This window comes from Metarhizium acridum (assembly GCF_019434415.1).
Source record: "Metarhizium acridum strain ARSEF 324 chromosome Unknown scaffold_320, whole genome shotgun sequence".
NCBI classification, from domain to species: domain Eukaryota; kingdom Fungi; phylum Ascomycota; class Sordariomycetes; order Hypocreales; family Clavicipitaceae; genus Metarhizium; species Metarhizium acridum.
This window is the reverse complement of record NW_027094027.1, coordinates 386,803-400,889: the sequence shown is the minus strand read 5'-3', so window position 1 is coordinate 400,889 and position 14,087 is coordinate 386,803. Positions and strand designations below refer to the sequence as shown.

Sequence of the window (14,087 nt, the reverse complement as noted above, 5' to 3'; positions counted from 1 at the left end):
GGTTCGGATGGCCGACCAGGATCGTATACGGATATTAACTACACTGACTGTTCGTTTCTTGTGGGCCATAACATGGCAGCTACACCAACTGTGCCCTGGTCCAGAGTCCTTGATAGAATACATGGTCCTAAACCTCCCAAATTAATTGTAGTCGACCCGCGTTACTCGGAGACAGCAGGAAAGGCGGATGTGCATCTCACGCCGCGGACAGGAACGAATCTAGCCTTGCTCAACGGTATCCACCACCTGCTGTTCAAGAACGACTGGATTGACCGGGTTCACGTCCAGAAGCACGTGGTCGGCCTAGAGACACTTGAGAAGACCGTCTCGAAATATACTCCGGAAAATGTCGAAGAAATCACTGGAGTTACAGCCACGAAGCTCCAGCAGGCGGCGCAAATAATCGGGACAACACTAACTCTGCAGTCTACAGCTGCTTTACAAGCCCTGTATCAGTCCAACCAAGCCACGGCAAGTGCTTGTCAGATAAACAATATCAACCTTCTTCGCGGACTCATTGTTCAGCCTGGCAGTGGCGTGCTCCAGATGAACGGACAGCCCACGGCTCAAAATAACCGCGAAGTGGGTTGTAACCACCAAAATTCGGCACATTTCGACGAACTGGCCAAGCTTTGGAACCTGGACAAGATTCGCATCCCACACTGGAATGAGCCGACTCACATAGAGAACATGCGAAAGTTTATGCAAAATGGAACTATACGCATGGTCTGGGTCAGTGGGACAAATCCACTCGTCAGCCTTCCGAACTTGTCAGCAATCATAGACATGTTTACCCAAGCGGAGATTTTTGTCGTCTGTCAAGATATCTACTGGACTGAGACGGTGGTCGTGGCAGATGTTGTCCTACCTGCTGCTCAAAGGGGAGAGAAGACAGGATGTTTTACAAATGCTGACCGGACAGTGCACATTTCCCACAAGGCTGTCGACCCTCCGGGAGAAGCAAAAGCCGACCTTGATGTATCCTTATCCTTTGCGCGCAGAATGGCATTCAGGGATAAGTAAGGTCAAGCACTGCTACCTTGGAACTCGCCAGAAGAAGTCTTCAATGCTTGGAAGCTGGTCTCGGACGGCAGGCCTTGTGACTATAGTGGTCTGTCATACGGCATGTTGACCGGCGGATCTGGTATTCAATGGCCTTGCAATAGTCAACACCCCCAAGGCAAAGAGCGACTGTTCGACGATGGGGTCTTCTTCACGGACATGGATTATGGTAAAAGCTTTGGGCACGATTTAGAAACAGGCGCCCCGTTCGCCGCGCAATATTACAGGCAACTCAACCCTGCCGGGCGAGCAATCCTGAAAGCCTGTCACTATTTGCCAAGTTACGAGATGCCCAATGCCGAGTACCAGCTTCGACTCTCAACGGGTCTTAATGTGTACCACTTTCACACCAGGACGAAGACGGGGAGGACAGCCCTTCAGGAATCTTGCCCAGAACCCCATGTCCGGATTTCAGAGAAGGATGCAAAAACATTCAATGTAAGCAATGGAGAAATGGTGATGGTCAAGTCAAGAAGAGGCGAGGTCGAGCTCAAGGCCTCCGTCGGAAAGATTTCCCAAGGGTAGGTCTTTATTCCATTCCATTTTGGATACTCGGATTCCAAAAACGGCAGGGCTCGTGCTGCTAATGAGCTGACAATTCGTAAGTCGCCTTTATTTAAGCCTGGGGCATTTCCGCAATAGCATGTTAACCGCCGCGGCTGTACAGCGGAATGGGATCCAATTTCAACTTTCAAATCAGGAGCAGTGCAGATCCTAAAAGTGCCCATCCCGAATCAACCAAGCAACAGTACACATCCCGCTACTATCAAGGAAAATCAAACCGAAGCAGTCTGCGCAGCGTGTAACAAGGACGCAGTCACTTCAACCAAAGCCCCTGACGACCTCGCAAATCGCAAACGACACCTTGAGCTCTGGCTAGGAGAGACTTACGAGGCCATTAATCTCCTAAACCAAGTTCTGGAGAATCTCCTGCCAAAACTTCTCCTCGATTCAGACGCGCATTCTGGCATACGGTCCCTCCACATGATCTGCGAGCGAATTCGCCGCTGTCTTGAGCCACAGGTTGAGAAATTCGGAGAGGAAAAAGGAAGCTGGGCGTAAGCACGCGGCGCATTCTCTTCACGAGGCTCTTTTTTGGACGATATGCGACGACGCAAGAGGGGAGCATGGACCATTGGGGGTCCTGCGAGGTCTACAGGTGTACATGTCGCATATTGAACCCAGTTAGTCAAGCTATTCGGGATCAGGACTTCTTCGATGCTATTCAATTTGCAGCACAAGAGCTAGGGAGAATGCAAGGTTGGGTCAGCCATCAGATTCACGTGCGAGCGCCACAGACGCTGTTGGTACCTCATTTGAAGCAGGCACAGGGATATAATAGGGGCACGAGTAGACTATTCTCGTATCAATCTCGGGGTGGTATGAACCGTCTTACGGTCCGCGCTCGCCGGCTCTATCTTGATCCGATGTTGAGTTGCGATGCCGGCAGCCGCATGGTATAGAGGCTCTTAGTCGGTGTGATAGCTAAGCGATTGACTTGCTTTTTTAGCAGCATTTTTGCCTGGAAAGAACGCTTTGTCGTTTTGTAACATCTGGGCATTGCGTGTACAGTAGTTGATGTCATGTAATATTTCAATGGGCCAACTTGTGTATATTGTAACGACCGCGACCCGAGTTTCGGCTCATGACGCATGCATGGCATATCACTCTTTTGCTACTTTTCGTAGTATTAACTTAGACTTAGATGCATTCCGTAGCAAGTAGTGACAATTACTGCAATGGCCTGCGCACAGTTATAAAACGTCATGCGGAAACCAGAAATTTCACTGCTTCTACCACAACAATTCCCTATGGCTTCCTCGCCAATGAGTTCCATCTAATGCGACGGATATACAATCCATGCACAATACCACAGGAATCAAGGAAAAGGAGCAGTTCTTTTTGTTGTCGTTGGAGGTTTAACTCCCATGGACAACTTGTCGTTCAAGCCCATCCTCCTAGCAGGTGGCAAGGCCACGAGAATGGGCGAATCAAAACATCTATTATTCATGGGCCACGGGATGACTCTTCTCCAGCACTTTTTTGATCTGCTTCATGAAATTTGTCCGTCATTAGAGAAGGTTTACAACTCTGTCGCACAAGAATCTCCCACGGCACTTCTCCTAGGTGGCCGAAAGGACGCCGCAAGATCCATATATGACTTGGAGCCCAACCACAGCTCAGTATCTGCAGGACCAGCTGTTGGTATCATTGCTGCTCATCGGACTAATCCAGGCGCCGTCTGGCTGGTAGTTGCTTGCGACTATCCGTTGCTGACGACTGAAGCGTTGATATATGTTTGTGAAGCCTACTCTGCGCCGGTGACTTGCTTCCGAAATGCAGAGGGTTACTGCGAACCCTTCGTGGGCTTATGGAGACCCTTGGCCCTTGAAGCTTTAGAGTACGAGGTAGCAAACAGGACGCGGAGTCCGGCCGCTGTTGTGAAGAAGTTAAATGGGCGAACCATATCTCCTCCCGTCGGCTGTGAAAACTGGCTGTTCAATGTAGTTAAATACTAAAGACGACTGGCACCATGCTTTGGAGTTACTCGAGGCCCGGCGAAATGAAGAGAACTCGGCGCGGAAAGCTCATTGACGTCCAAGTCTTGGCTAATCCACCGCCACAACTTGACCTTCCGTCAACAACTTGACCTTTGTGACCACCACGTACGTGGACCCAATAATTCGCTTCAATAAACGGCTCCATTCTTGCCGGACTAGTCTTGTCTTGAACTTGCACCAAGTTGAGCCCAGTAGGCAACGTGCTCATTCTCCCAGGAACGAAGCAATCACTATTCTGTTTCTCAATAAAAATGACCTTCTTTGGCCTCTGGTCCCCGGCCTGGCTGCTCAACTTCTCTCTCGTGGCCTTGGCCTTTTTCGGCTTCTCGGCTTCTCTTCCCAGCAACCGTCGTAAGTAGGGCACGACCAAAAATCTGAAGCATGCAGAAGCAGCTCCCAGGTTGCCGGGCAGTCCAAAAAATGCAACCCCTTCTGAATTACAGGGCAATAATGCGAATAACGCGGGATGTCCAGGGCGTATATTTAGCCCAAGGAATAAGACGTATGCGTCTAAGCTCCTCAGCGCGTCTCAAACAAGGTCAAACTTGCCTGCAGATACTGCTCCCGTAGTGATCAAGACGTCAAAATTACCAGATCCTTCGGCTTGGCGGAAATCTTGGCTCAGCTCATCAAGTTCGTCATCCAAGTAGCCAAGAAAGCTAGCATCGGCGCCAAACTCCTGACAAATTGCCGTTAGATATGGACCATTCGCGTCTGTTGCGAGGTGAGAAGTCCCGGAAACGAATTCGCTGCCCGTTGACCAGATGCCGATTCTGGGTTTAGCAACCACTTGTACACCAAAGTCCAGCTGAAACCAATGGCAAGATGTGCGATGTCAAAATGCGCTCTCCAGTTTTGATCAGCAACTTGTTAGGTGGTATATCTGTGCGAGCTACTCGACGGTGAGCAATTGACGGCACTGGTTTCGTGGCAACTATGAATCTTGCTTCTCGGCCGGAACACTGTGTAGTGGAAGTGGTAATTGAGACGTCCTCAACCGGGACGCATGTACTCAACTTGCCAATTCTGCCTTCTTTGCTGGGGAACCGTCCTCCAGTCATTACCTCAAGGCAGACATTGTCTTCTCCTGGGCATGTATCTGGATACAATTTTGGGAACTGGCCTGGGACAACTCCGCCTACTATTCTGAATGTCACCGGACGGGTCGGTGAGGCGTCGATAGTAGCTGAAGATTCTATAATGAAGCCATACATTGCCGAGGTATCATGCAGAGGAGTGGCATCAGAGCTAAAACTTGACGTCGCGGCGATTCTTCCGATGGCGTTTTGTGTGAGGTCGCGGTCCACGTGATTCCGCTGCAGCCAAGCCGTTCTGGCCATGTCTGCTGTGTCGCGCAGTAGTTGGAGTGAATCTTTATACGACATAGTCATGACTCCGGGTTTAATTTTGAACGAGCACGAGGGCAGGGTTGAGATGCGCAAGGCAGTGTATCAGCATCCAATACACCTATCAATACCCTGGCCGTTACTCGTGTGCGGTTACCTGCAATTGCAATGGTTATCGCTTGAACACATTACACTTGGCCATCACAGTAATCGGTACTGAACTTTTCGCGTCATAGGTTTGTAATATGCAAACGTCATGGTGCCAGGTGAACGGACGGTGGTGATAACAGTGCTAAAGTTGCACTATGGCATGGGGGAAGTAGAAGCTGGAACCACATCAAGCCTTGTTCCTTAACTAGTGAGCAGACATGTATCAATTCGTCCAAGGCGCATTACTAGTATACGGGTAAAGAAATCCAGACATTGGAACGCATTTACAGTGTCCCTGCGCACCACTCCCTCTGTCAATAAATAAACCCCCACCCACTCTTGAGTTGAGAGAGAGATGGAAAAGCTTCCGCTGGATGCTTTCATCCGCTCACACACCATACAGATCTCTGGGGGACGTTTCTCTACAAAACTTTAACGGAGCCGCGCGCTACAAACAGCTGTCTTCATGGCGGGCTCTTGTGACATCACCACCATTGAGCCACCTCAAATTTAAACCAATTTACGGACACTTCTATCATGCGTATGTCGCACACTGCCTGATGTGTTTGATGTTTCGTTCATGCTCTTGTATTGCCTGCCCATTTGGGAGGATTTAAGCCGGCCCATCTTTAATAGACATGCTGTCCTCGTACGAACGCAGTTTAGGGAGTAAACTGGACAATGACCTTTGTTTTTCTTCCTATTCGAATAGTCTACAAGTATTATCTATTTTCTTTCAAAACGGCTTCTGTTGACCCAACCCACCTGTCGCGGGTTTCCACGCCACGTCGTATTTTGCTCACTTTACTATTAGGCGACGAAGTTGGCCAAGGTGGTTACTTGCCCAGGACACAACTTCAGCAGTACAGAACAGTAAAAGGTAATGGAAATTATGACCGAGTATTATCACTAATCTACTGCATTTTGTGCTTCTATAATTTTTGATGCACGCAAATACTCCCAAGCCGGTTGACAACCGACCCAAAACCGCCATTGCAGGCCGTGAGTCTAATCGTATACTTTAAAGAAAACCAAAAATGTATCCAAGACCAAAATTCCATCGTCGAACTCGGACGGTATAAATGAAGAAGTAAACCAGCCTAAGCGTGCACCTATTAGTCCCTGTATGCTGCGGCAAGCAAAAGGCTAGGATACTCACATCCAGTTTGAAACGCAAAAAGCAATAAAGATGCCAAGATCTCTCCATTTCTGACTAGGTTCAATGTTCAGCGAGCCCAAGTACTCGGCTCCGCTGGCATACGGACAGTAGCTGCAGTTGTCCGTGTCATTCGGGTTAACGAGGTAGCCCCTGCCGGCCCTCGCGACGAAATCAGCCGCAAAATCCATACAGGTCTGGCCGGACGGGGGGTTGAAGTAGGCAGCTTCGTTGCTGGCGCACTTGACAGGCTGGTTGGCCAGGGTGGTAGCAAGAACACCACTGATCCAGTACGTGCTGGGATTCAAGTAGTAAAGCTGGAAACGCATTAGCCGCCTTGCGTAGTAACATGGTCATTGGACCGTGTACACTTACCCAGTATCTCCAGAAGACGTTGAGCTGCGCATACGGGACAACCACGCCGTTGAACAGGGAGAACATGACGAGGAAGAAGGGCAAGACGTTGCTGATGACGGTGAAGCTCGGCGCCCACGCGCAGATCCACTGGCCCCAGCTGGACTGGAACAGGAAGAAGAGAACAGTCATGAGGAAGACGTAGCCGGACGTCAGGGAATCCGTGGGCAGGCCCGTGGGCCAGTACCACAGCGCCCAGTAGATGACGCCCGCCAGGAGAGAGCCGGGGATCTCGGACAGGATGGAGGAGGAGCAGAACGCGACCCATCCGTAAATGCGGCTAGGGTACTCGCGTGCTTCCCAGAGCGCGCGATCCATGTAGAATTTGGGCAGGATGGCATTGAGCACCGTCGGCGGGATGAGTATGATGAGAAATGACGTAAACATTCGGCTTTGCATGTCGTTGACGGTGTCTCCAAGCTTCCAAAAGGTGAAGCCGTTGAAGATGCCGACAATCACGGCGGTGAAGAACTTGCCGTAAATGTACGACGGCTGACGCCACTGATTGATAAACATGCGCTTCGTCAGGAGCTTGATCTGCTCCCACACGGGGGCAGCAAATTCGTGTGAGAGAACCTCGTGAGACGAGGCCGCTTGACTCCGCTGCTGCTTGATTTGTTGAATCTCCTCGATGAGGGCCTTGTTCTCGTTGGAATTGCGCCACTGCTCGTTCCAGTGCTCGCGGGCATCGGGGCGAGCGCCAGTCTCGATGAGGAACTCTGCGATATTCTTGCCCTCGGGACAGTGCGCACCCCGAGCGTCAAAGTAGTCGACGACTGCTTGGCCATTCCGGCCCACGGGGCCAAAGTAGAAGATGTTGCCGCCGGGGTTGAGCGCGAGGATCTTGTCAAACTGCTCGATGAGCTCGGAAGACGGCTGGTGGATGGTGCACACGATGGCTTGCCCCGACGCGCAGAGTTTCCGGAGGAAGCGGACGATGGAATAGGCCGCCTGCGAGTCGAGACCGCTCGTGGGCTCGTCCAGGAACAGCAGAAGAGAAGGCTTGGCCGCCAACTCGACGCCAATGGTCAGCCTCTTCTTGGGCTCGACGCCCAGAGACGCAACGATGGCGTCTTGGATCTCGTGCAGTTCCAAGAGGTCAATCACCTTGTCGACGTATTCCAGCTTCTCTTGGCGGGGGACATGGCGACTCTGTCGGAGGAGGGCAGAGAACTCGAGGGCCTCACGCACCGTCGCCGACCCCTCGTGTAGATCCATCTGCTCGACAAACCCGGTTCGTCGTTGGAAGTCGGACCCAAGGGCAGAGCCGTCAACAAGCATGTTCCCCTCGACGACGCCAACGGTCTGGCGCTGGGACAGGGTGTTGAGCAGCGTCGTCTTGCCGGCGCCACTGGCACCCATGAGAGCGACGAGGACGCCAGGCTTGGCGTAGCCGTTGATGTCGTTGAGCAGCTTCTTGGGGCCCTGCGCCGTGGAGACAGTGTAGCTGATGTTTTCCCAGGTGAACACCTGTTCGCTGCGGTTGAACGCTTCCAAGACCTCGTCGGGGGTTCTCTGGCGTGCCACCGCCGCAGCAGTCACGTCATCTGGCCGGGTGTGCTCCTCGTCGGTCTTGTTCTGCGTCTTTGCAACCTGCCTGGGCTTCTTGGAGGACTTGAACACGAGGGCTCCGTGACCCGAGCCGCCAAAGGAGATCTTTTCCGTGGCCAGGACGGTCAGAGCGATGTATCCCACGGTAAAGGCGACCACGACGCCAAAGTTTCGCCACAGGTGCGACCGGCTGTATTCGAACTGGGAGGACAGGTAGTCGGATCCCGCGACTTGGGGGTTGCCCGGATGCGATCCGGCAATGGCGCAGCCCTGGTTCTCGGGCAGAATGCCAGGGCCTTGGGGCACGAGCTGCGACGGCGAGCATTCCAGCGTCCTTCCGCTAAACTCGTTGGTGAGGACGGCCTCGAAGGAGTAGCTGATGGGGTTCACGTAGTACAGCCAGCCAAACCAAATCTTTTGGTTGAGAAGCACGGGCTTGGCAAGCGTGTAGCCGGTGAAGATGATCAAGAGGTTGAATGCAATGCCCGAGAAGCGCACGGCGTCGTCGATGGTCGGCGACACGGCAGCAAACATTCGGTACAGAGCCGTCAGGCAAATGGTGGTGACGTAGACAAAGAGCATGTAGATGAAGAACTTGCCGGCCGCGACATCCAGCCCCGTCATGAAGTACATGATGAGCCCAAAGATGACGACCTGGACCACAAGCATGGGCAGGTCGGCCAGCACACGGGCGAGACTGACGGCGCTGGGTCGGTAGAAGGCATATTCGCTGTGACGGCTGATGATGGCCCGTCCAGACACGGCCTTCATCAGCTCCGACAGCTGCAGCCAGCCCAGGAACACGATGGAGAAGAAGGCAACGCCGCCGCGCAAGAAGGCGCCGCTGGTGTTGGAGGGGGTGTTGTAGAAGAGGGAGCCGACAATGAGGCCGTTGCTGATGATGACGAAGAACTTGGTGTACAGAGACGTCCTGTCGCCCCAGATGAGCCAGAACTCGCGGCGGGTGCACGCCAGCACCTGTCTCCAGAGACTGACGGTGTAGACGGACTGCTTCAGGACCGTCTTGGACTTGGCATTCCGCACCGAGTCGACAAACGTCTGCGCGTCAGAGTGGCCAGTGTCGTGCATGTGCTTCTCGAAACTGCCGACGTCGTCGAGGACGGCCCTGTAGGCGCGACTCTGCCGGAACGCCTTCTCCAACTCCTCGGCCGTCTTGGGGCAGCGATGCTCGAACCCCGGACGGAACTGGCGCGCGTTGACGTCGCACACGGACGTGAGGAAGTCGGCCGTGGTCTGCCGCGGAGGGCAGTAGAATCCAAGATCGACAAAGTACTGCTTGGCCTCCCTGGCGGGACCCTGGTAGAGCATGCGGCCCTCGTCGATGACAAGGACCTTGTCCATGAGCTCGTAGATGCCCTCGCCAGCCTGGTACAGCGTCGTCAGCGTGGTCCGGTCAGAGACGTCCGTCATGATACGCAGCGACTTGGCGTAGTTGAAGGCCGTCGAGGCGTCCAGGCCGCGCGTCGAGTTGTCCCAGCAAGTGACGGTGCTCTTGGTGGCCAGCGTCTCGGCGATGCTGACGCGCTTCCGCTCGCCGCCCGAGACGCCGCGCGTGAAGGCGTCTCCCACCAGCGTGTCCTTGGTGTGCGACATGGCAAACATCTTGAGGAACGAGTCGACAATCAGGTCGATGTTGCCGCGCTCGTGCTTCTTGGTCTTGTTGAGGAGCGAAAACTTGAGCGTCTGCCCGACCGTGAGGCTGGGCATGTGCTGGTCGTCCTCTGCGTTGTAGACGGCCTCGCCGCGGAACCGCCTGTCCATTTTGGACGACGGGATGCCGCCGTACACGACCTCGCCCTCGACGGCCTGGTACGAGCCGCGTTTGTTGGCGATGACTTTGAGGAACGTGCTGCAGCCGGCGCCGGGCCGTCCCAGCACGAGCATCATCTCGCCGGGCCGCACGACGCCGGTGAAGTCGCGAATCAGGTCTCGAGGCTGTCCGGGACTGCGGAAGTCGAGCGCAGGGATCCAGCGGCACACAAGGTTGTACAGGTCCGGGCCGAATGTGCCGGCAATGGCCTGGGGAAGCGTCCGGACACTAGTCGAGGTCGCGCCCACGCCCTTGACCGTCAAGTTCTTGAACAAGACGCCCACCTTCTTGGTCGATTCGCCGTTTTCGGGATTGCGCTTCTCCAGGTGGCCGTCGCGGATGAACTGCTCGAGCTCGAAGCCATCCGCGTGCGCGGTGCGCTCGCTGTCCGCCTCGTCAGCCTCCGGGGAGGACTGCTTCTCCTTGTGGCCGCGGCCGCTCGTGGCGGAAAACATCCTGCCCATGAGACGGCCCCCGGACTTCTTGTGGGCGGCCGAGGCATTGGTGCTTCGTCGACTCAGCTCGTGCTGCAGCTCGAGGAAGTCGGCCCGGGCAGCACGCTGGCTGACGGGCCCATCGGCGTATGTATCACCCCAGTAGCCATCGTTGGAAGTGTCGTCTGACAGCTGCCCGTCTGTTTCGTTGTTGACATTCGAGGTCTTGGTGTCACGGGTCGTTGGAGGACCGGACCCGGCCACTTCATCACCGCTGCCCGGCATGTTGCACCTCTCTCTTTTTTCTGTCGGCCGAAAGGCCCCGGTGAAATGTTAAAAGAAAAAAGCGGTATACAAATCGACCGAACAGTCAGGCTCAATTATATTACGGATTGGAGAGGCGGACGTTTTCCGCGGGACCGATCACGGGTGAGTGAAGGTGAGATACGGGTTCAAGATTCAAGACAGGCTGTCGGCTTGCTTCAACGGTCTGGCAGCCGTTTTAACCAAAAGACCATGACGCCAATACTTGTACTAGATGGGCACCAGGCCTGACAGTTACTGATGTTGCATCATATGCTGGAGTTTAGGTATCTCCGGCTTGTACCGTAACCCAGTTCTGACGCTATGTGGGTTCTCAACAAGCTCACAATTGCCAGTTTGGGGCCGGACCCGCTCATCGGTGCCACGATTATTATTAATACGACACGGAAACATTTCGGTCGTGCCTGGGGCAGTTGCTGCTTCTCGTGGGCTTACTGGGCCTGTCCAATGGCGTGTCGGGGGTTGAGCGGACTTGATGGGAGTTGAGATGGAGTTGACAGGAAATCACGGTTTGTGTGCGGATCTAGCGTTGCATAACAGCGACTGCAGCAAGAAGCATGTCAACTGGTTGGTCCGGCGATTTCAAAGCAATCTGCTCGGGACCCCGTCCGTGGCCCGTCCACGGCAACCAGTATCCAATCAGGAGGCCGTATTCCGACACGGCTCCGCCCATCTGATGATTCCTTTCGAATCACCTCGTATCAGCATCCCTGATGCTCGCCAAGGCTTCATCTTGTAGCTTGCTCGCCGTCTGACTCATATTCTCCGTGTACCGCCGTCTCAGACTGCTGACAGATCCTGGGCCCTGTGTCTGTCTCCGTGGCATCATGACGCGAGCAAGCCTGATGGCGATGCTAGTCCTCATCTGGGAGACATTTGTGTAGTCTAAGCGGACTTTAGTCTTCGACTGCCGTAAGGCTGGCGGATGGAGGCAGCAGCAACAGGGGCCTATGACAGTAGATAATAGATTTCCAGGAAAGTGATAACATTGAATGGAATTATATTGCTCCGTAAGTTCCCTTAGACCTGGGACTGACATCCCTTCGGGCGAAATAAAGTCCGTATCCGTCCGCACAGGCAGAAATATGGCCACCCAGGACAATATCCACGATGGCTCACCAGTTCGATCAAGCAATTATGGATTGGTTGAAGCTGTGGCATCTCCGCATGGGCCATGCCAGTTTCGAGGCAATTGTGACCCTGGGCCTTCGGCGAGCGAAGGGGGTGAATCCGCCTGATAACCTGCCCTTGAGGCTTGCGGTCTGAACTCGGTCCATATCTCGAGCGCCATCACTGCGACGCCTGTTTACAGGTTCTTGGGTCAGCATCAGGACCGCGTCCAGATCAGGAGGGGTAGAACTATGTGTGAAAATCACGAGGCATTACTCGTGCCGGGACCGGTTTTTACTTGGTGACATTTCCGTTGGGTTAAAACGGTGGTTTTTAGACGCTGTTACGCGATGGTTGCTGCTTCTAGTGCTCAAATTGAGGGACACGATGCGAGGGTTTCAGGGGATGCGACCGTATATCAATATCGTCAAATTCATCCATTTTTTTCCGGCTGTGCAAGTCGAATCCAACAGTTTCACTTTCAGTCAAGTCCACGTTTTTCGGCGCCTCACCGCCGCACCACGTCGCTGCAACGGCTGAACGTCGCATCAATGGATATTTGTCGATATACTCAACCGGAGTCATTAATCGATTTGAGCATGGCATTCCCTCGATCCTGAAAAGCTTGTCGCTCACCAATAGTTGTACTGACTCCTTCACGTAATGGCGTTTTCCCTGTTGCGCCGCTTGCTTGGTGTCGCATTTACCCCTCGTGGTGTATAATTCCACGTGCCTGGCTCCCTATAATAGAACGTCAAGTGCCGGCATGATTGAAGCTGGCGTCCAAATCTCGGCAACGCAGCCAGTTCCAGGATTCGATTGGTCAATCTGATCTGTAAAGAGTGGCAGCCACGCTGCTGTGTGTTTGAAAAAAGGAAAAAAAAATTGCTGCTTGCAGGCATCATACTGCTATAATTAAAGGGCAACGGCTCTTTCAAAAGCCACCAGTAGTTGAGCTTGCGAGCAGCATGGGGGAATAAAGGACGTCAACGTGACGGAGGCATCGAAACTTGTTTGCTCCATTGTGAGCAGCGCATAGGTACTCAATTCAGATGAAGGTATCAGGAGCAAAATTAGGACACGAGAAATGGACAGCGCCAACTGACAGGTTTTACAGTAATATATCCTCGTCAACCAACTTATAATAGCGGCGCAGCCGAACCTCAACATCATCTATGCCAACTTGCCCAAATTTCCCTTCCTAGCAAAAGCCCAAGGCATCCTTATGGGCATCGTGTTTGCTGTTATATTACCCTGGGTAGTATGCCCATCCAAGTCCCGAATGACAAGCATAGCGTGTAGACGCGTGCGGGATGGCAACTCATGATCGCTCGGTTTAGGGTTGGTATTCTCATGGGCAATATCCTAAACCGAGTACGTCCCTGCCACTTTTGAACTGGGCGTCGAGAGCCCGCTTAATGGTATTGGATAATGTAATAGCTTCACAGCAACGCACATGCCATTATAAAAGCCGTCATCGTCGAAGCCGTGCTTATCCAGCCTAGTCTGGGCCATGTTCACCACCGACAATGCATAACACAGCTAAAGGGACTATCGGCCTGCATATGCATGTACTATTAACGACCCTGTTCATCTTGGGCATAATACGTAGAGGTTTGGGATTAAAATTAGCCTCCGACTTGCCGGCTTATAGTCCTGCTGGACTGGTAGCTTGCTGCGGTGTGGCCGGATTGGCAGGTATCACTTCTTCATGATATTTGCCTTTAGACAGCCAGCGGAGGGTAGACAATTGCCGTGTGGATGACGATCCGCTACGGAGTACCCCGTTCACAAGGTGGGCTTAGTTTCTGCCATAATCACAGCCACAAGCTCTCAACAAACCACTGGTGCGCATCGCAGACTTATGGGTGTGCCAGAGCCGGTCATGGAACCCCGCGATATCGCCCAAGAGCATCCCGCTTGCTGTTTCGAGGACTTGTAATAATGATAGGCCTGTACCCGTAGCTATGATTGTTTCTGCTGGCGTCCTGGGGTTTTGTCTGATAAGCCCATTGCTGAGTTGGAGAGGCGTTGGGCGGGACCTTGTCGGTCCGACAGCTACTGGCGCCGCCAACCCTGGAGTCAGATTTTTGGCTGTTTTGGCAACAAAAGCGGCTGAAGGGCTTCGGCCAAATCACGGATAGATGT

At 53.4% G+C, this 14,087-nt stretch overlaps 3 protein-coding genes across 5 annotated transcripts; 2 read left to right on the top strand and 1 right to left on the bottom strand.

Annotated features, from left to right (window-relative positions):
- Window positions 1–72: 72 nt before the first annotated feature.
- J3458_014414 (uncharacterized protein) lies at window positions 73–1,023 on the top strand (the record flags this gene model as incomplete). The annotated part of the gene is made up of 1 exon (XM_066120545.1): window positions 73–1,023. One exon carries the CDS (start codon window positions 73–75, stop codon window positions 1,021–1,023), a length of 951 nt encoding a protein of 316 aa, XP_065974378.1.
- A 102-nt stretch (window positions 1,024–1,125) lies between these two features.
- On the top strand, window positions 1,126–2,124 carry J3458_014413 (uncharacterized protein; the record flags this gene model as incomplete). Its single annotated transcript, XM_066120544.1, has 3 exons — window positions 1,126–1,583; window positions 1,635–1,663; window positions 1,730–2,124. The coding sequence occupies 3 exons, from the start codon at window positions 1,126–1,128 to the stop codon at window positions 2,122–2,124; spliced, it is 882 nt and encodes a 293-aa protein (XP_065974377.1).
- Window positions 2,125–5,796: 3,672 nt separating this feature from the next.
- SNQ2_4 (ATP-binding cassette transporter snq2) lies at window positions 5,797–11,095 on the bottom strand. 3 transcript variants are annotated; one of them, XM_066120542.1, is made up of 3 exons: window positions 6,651–11,095; window positions 6,279–6,592; window positions 5,797–6,219 (listed from the first exon to the last, which is right to left on the bottom strand). In XM_066120542.1, the coding sequence occupies exons 1-3, from the start codon at window positions 10,788–10,790 to the stop codon at window positions 6,141–6,143; spliced, it is 4,533 nt and encodes a 1,510-aa protein (XP_065974375.1). In that variant the 5' UTR covers window positions 10,791–11,095; the 3' UTR covers window positions 5,797–6,140. The 3 variants fall into 3 exon arrangements, with proteins under 3 accessions (XP_065974375.1, XP_065974376.1, XP_007807566.1); XM_066120543.1 differs by having other exon boundaries at window positions 6,279–11,095; XM_007809375.2 differs by having other exon boundaries at window positions 5,797–6,592.
- Between the last annotated feature and the right edge of the window lie 2,992 nt (window positions 11,096–14,087).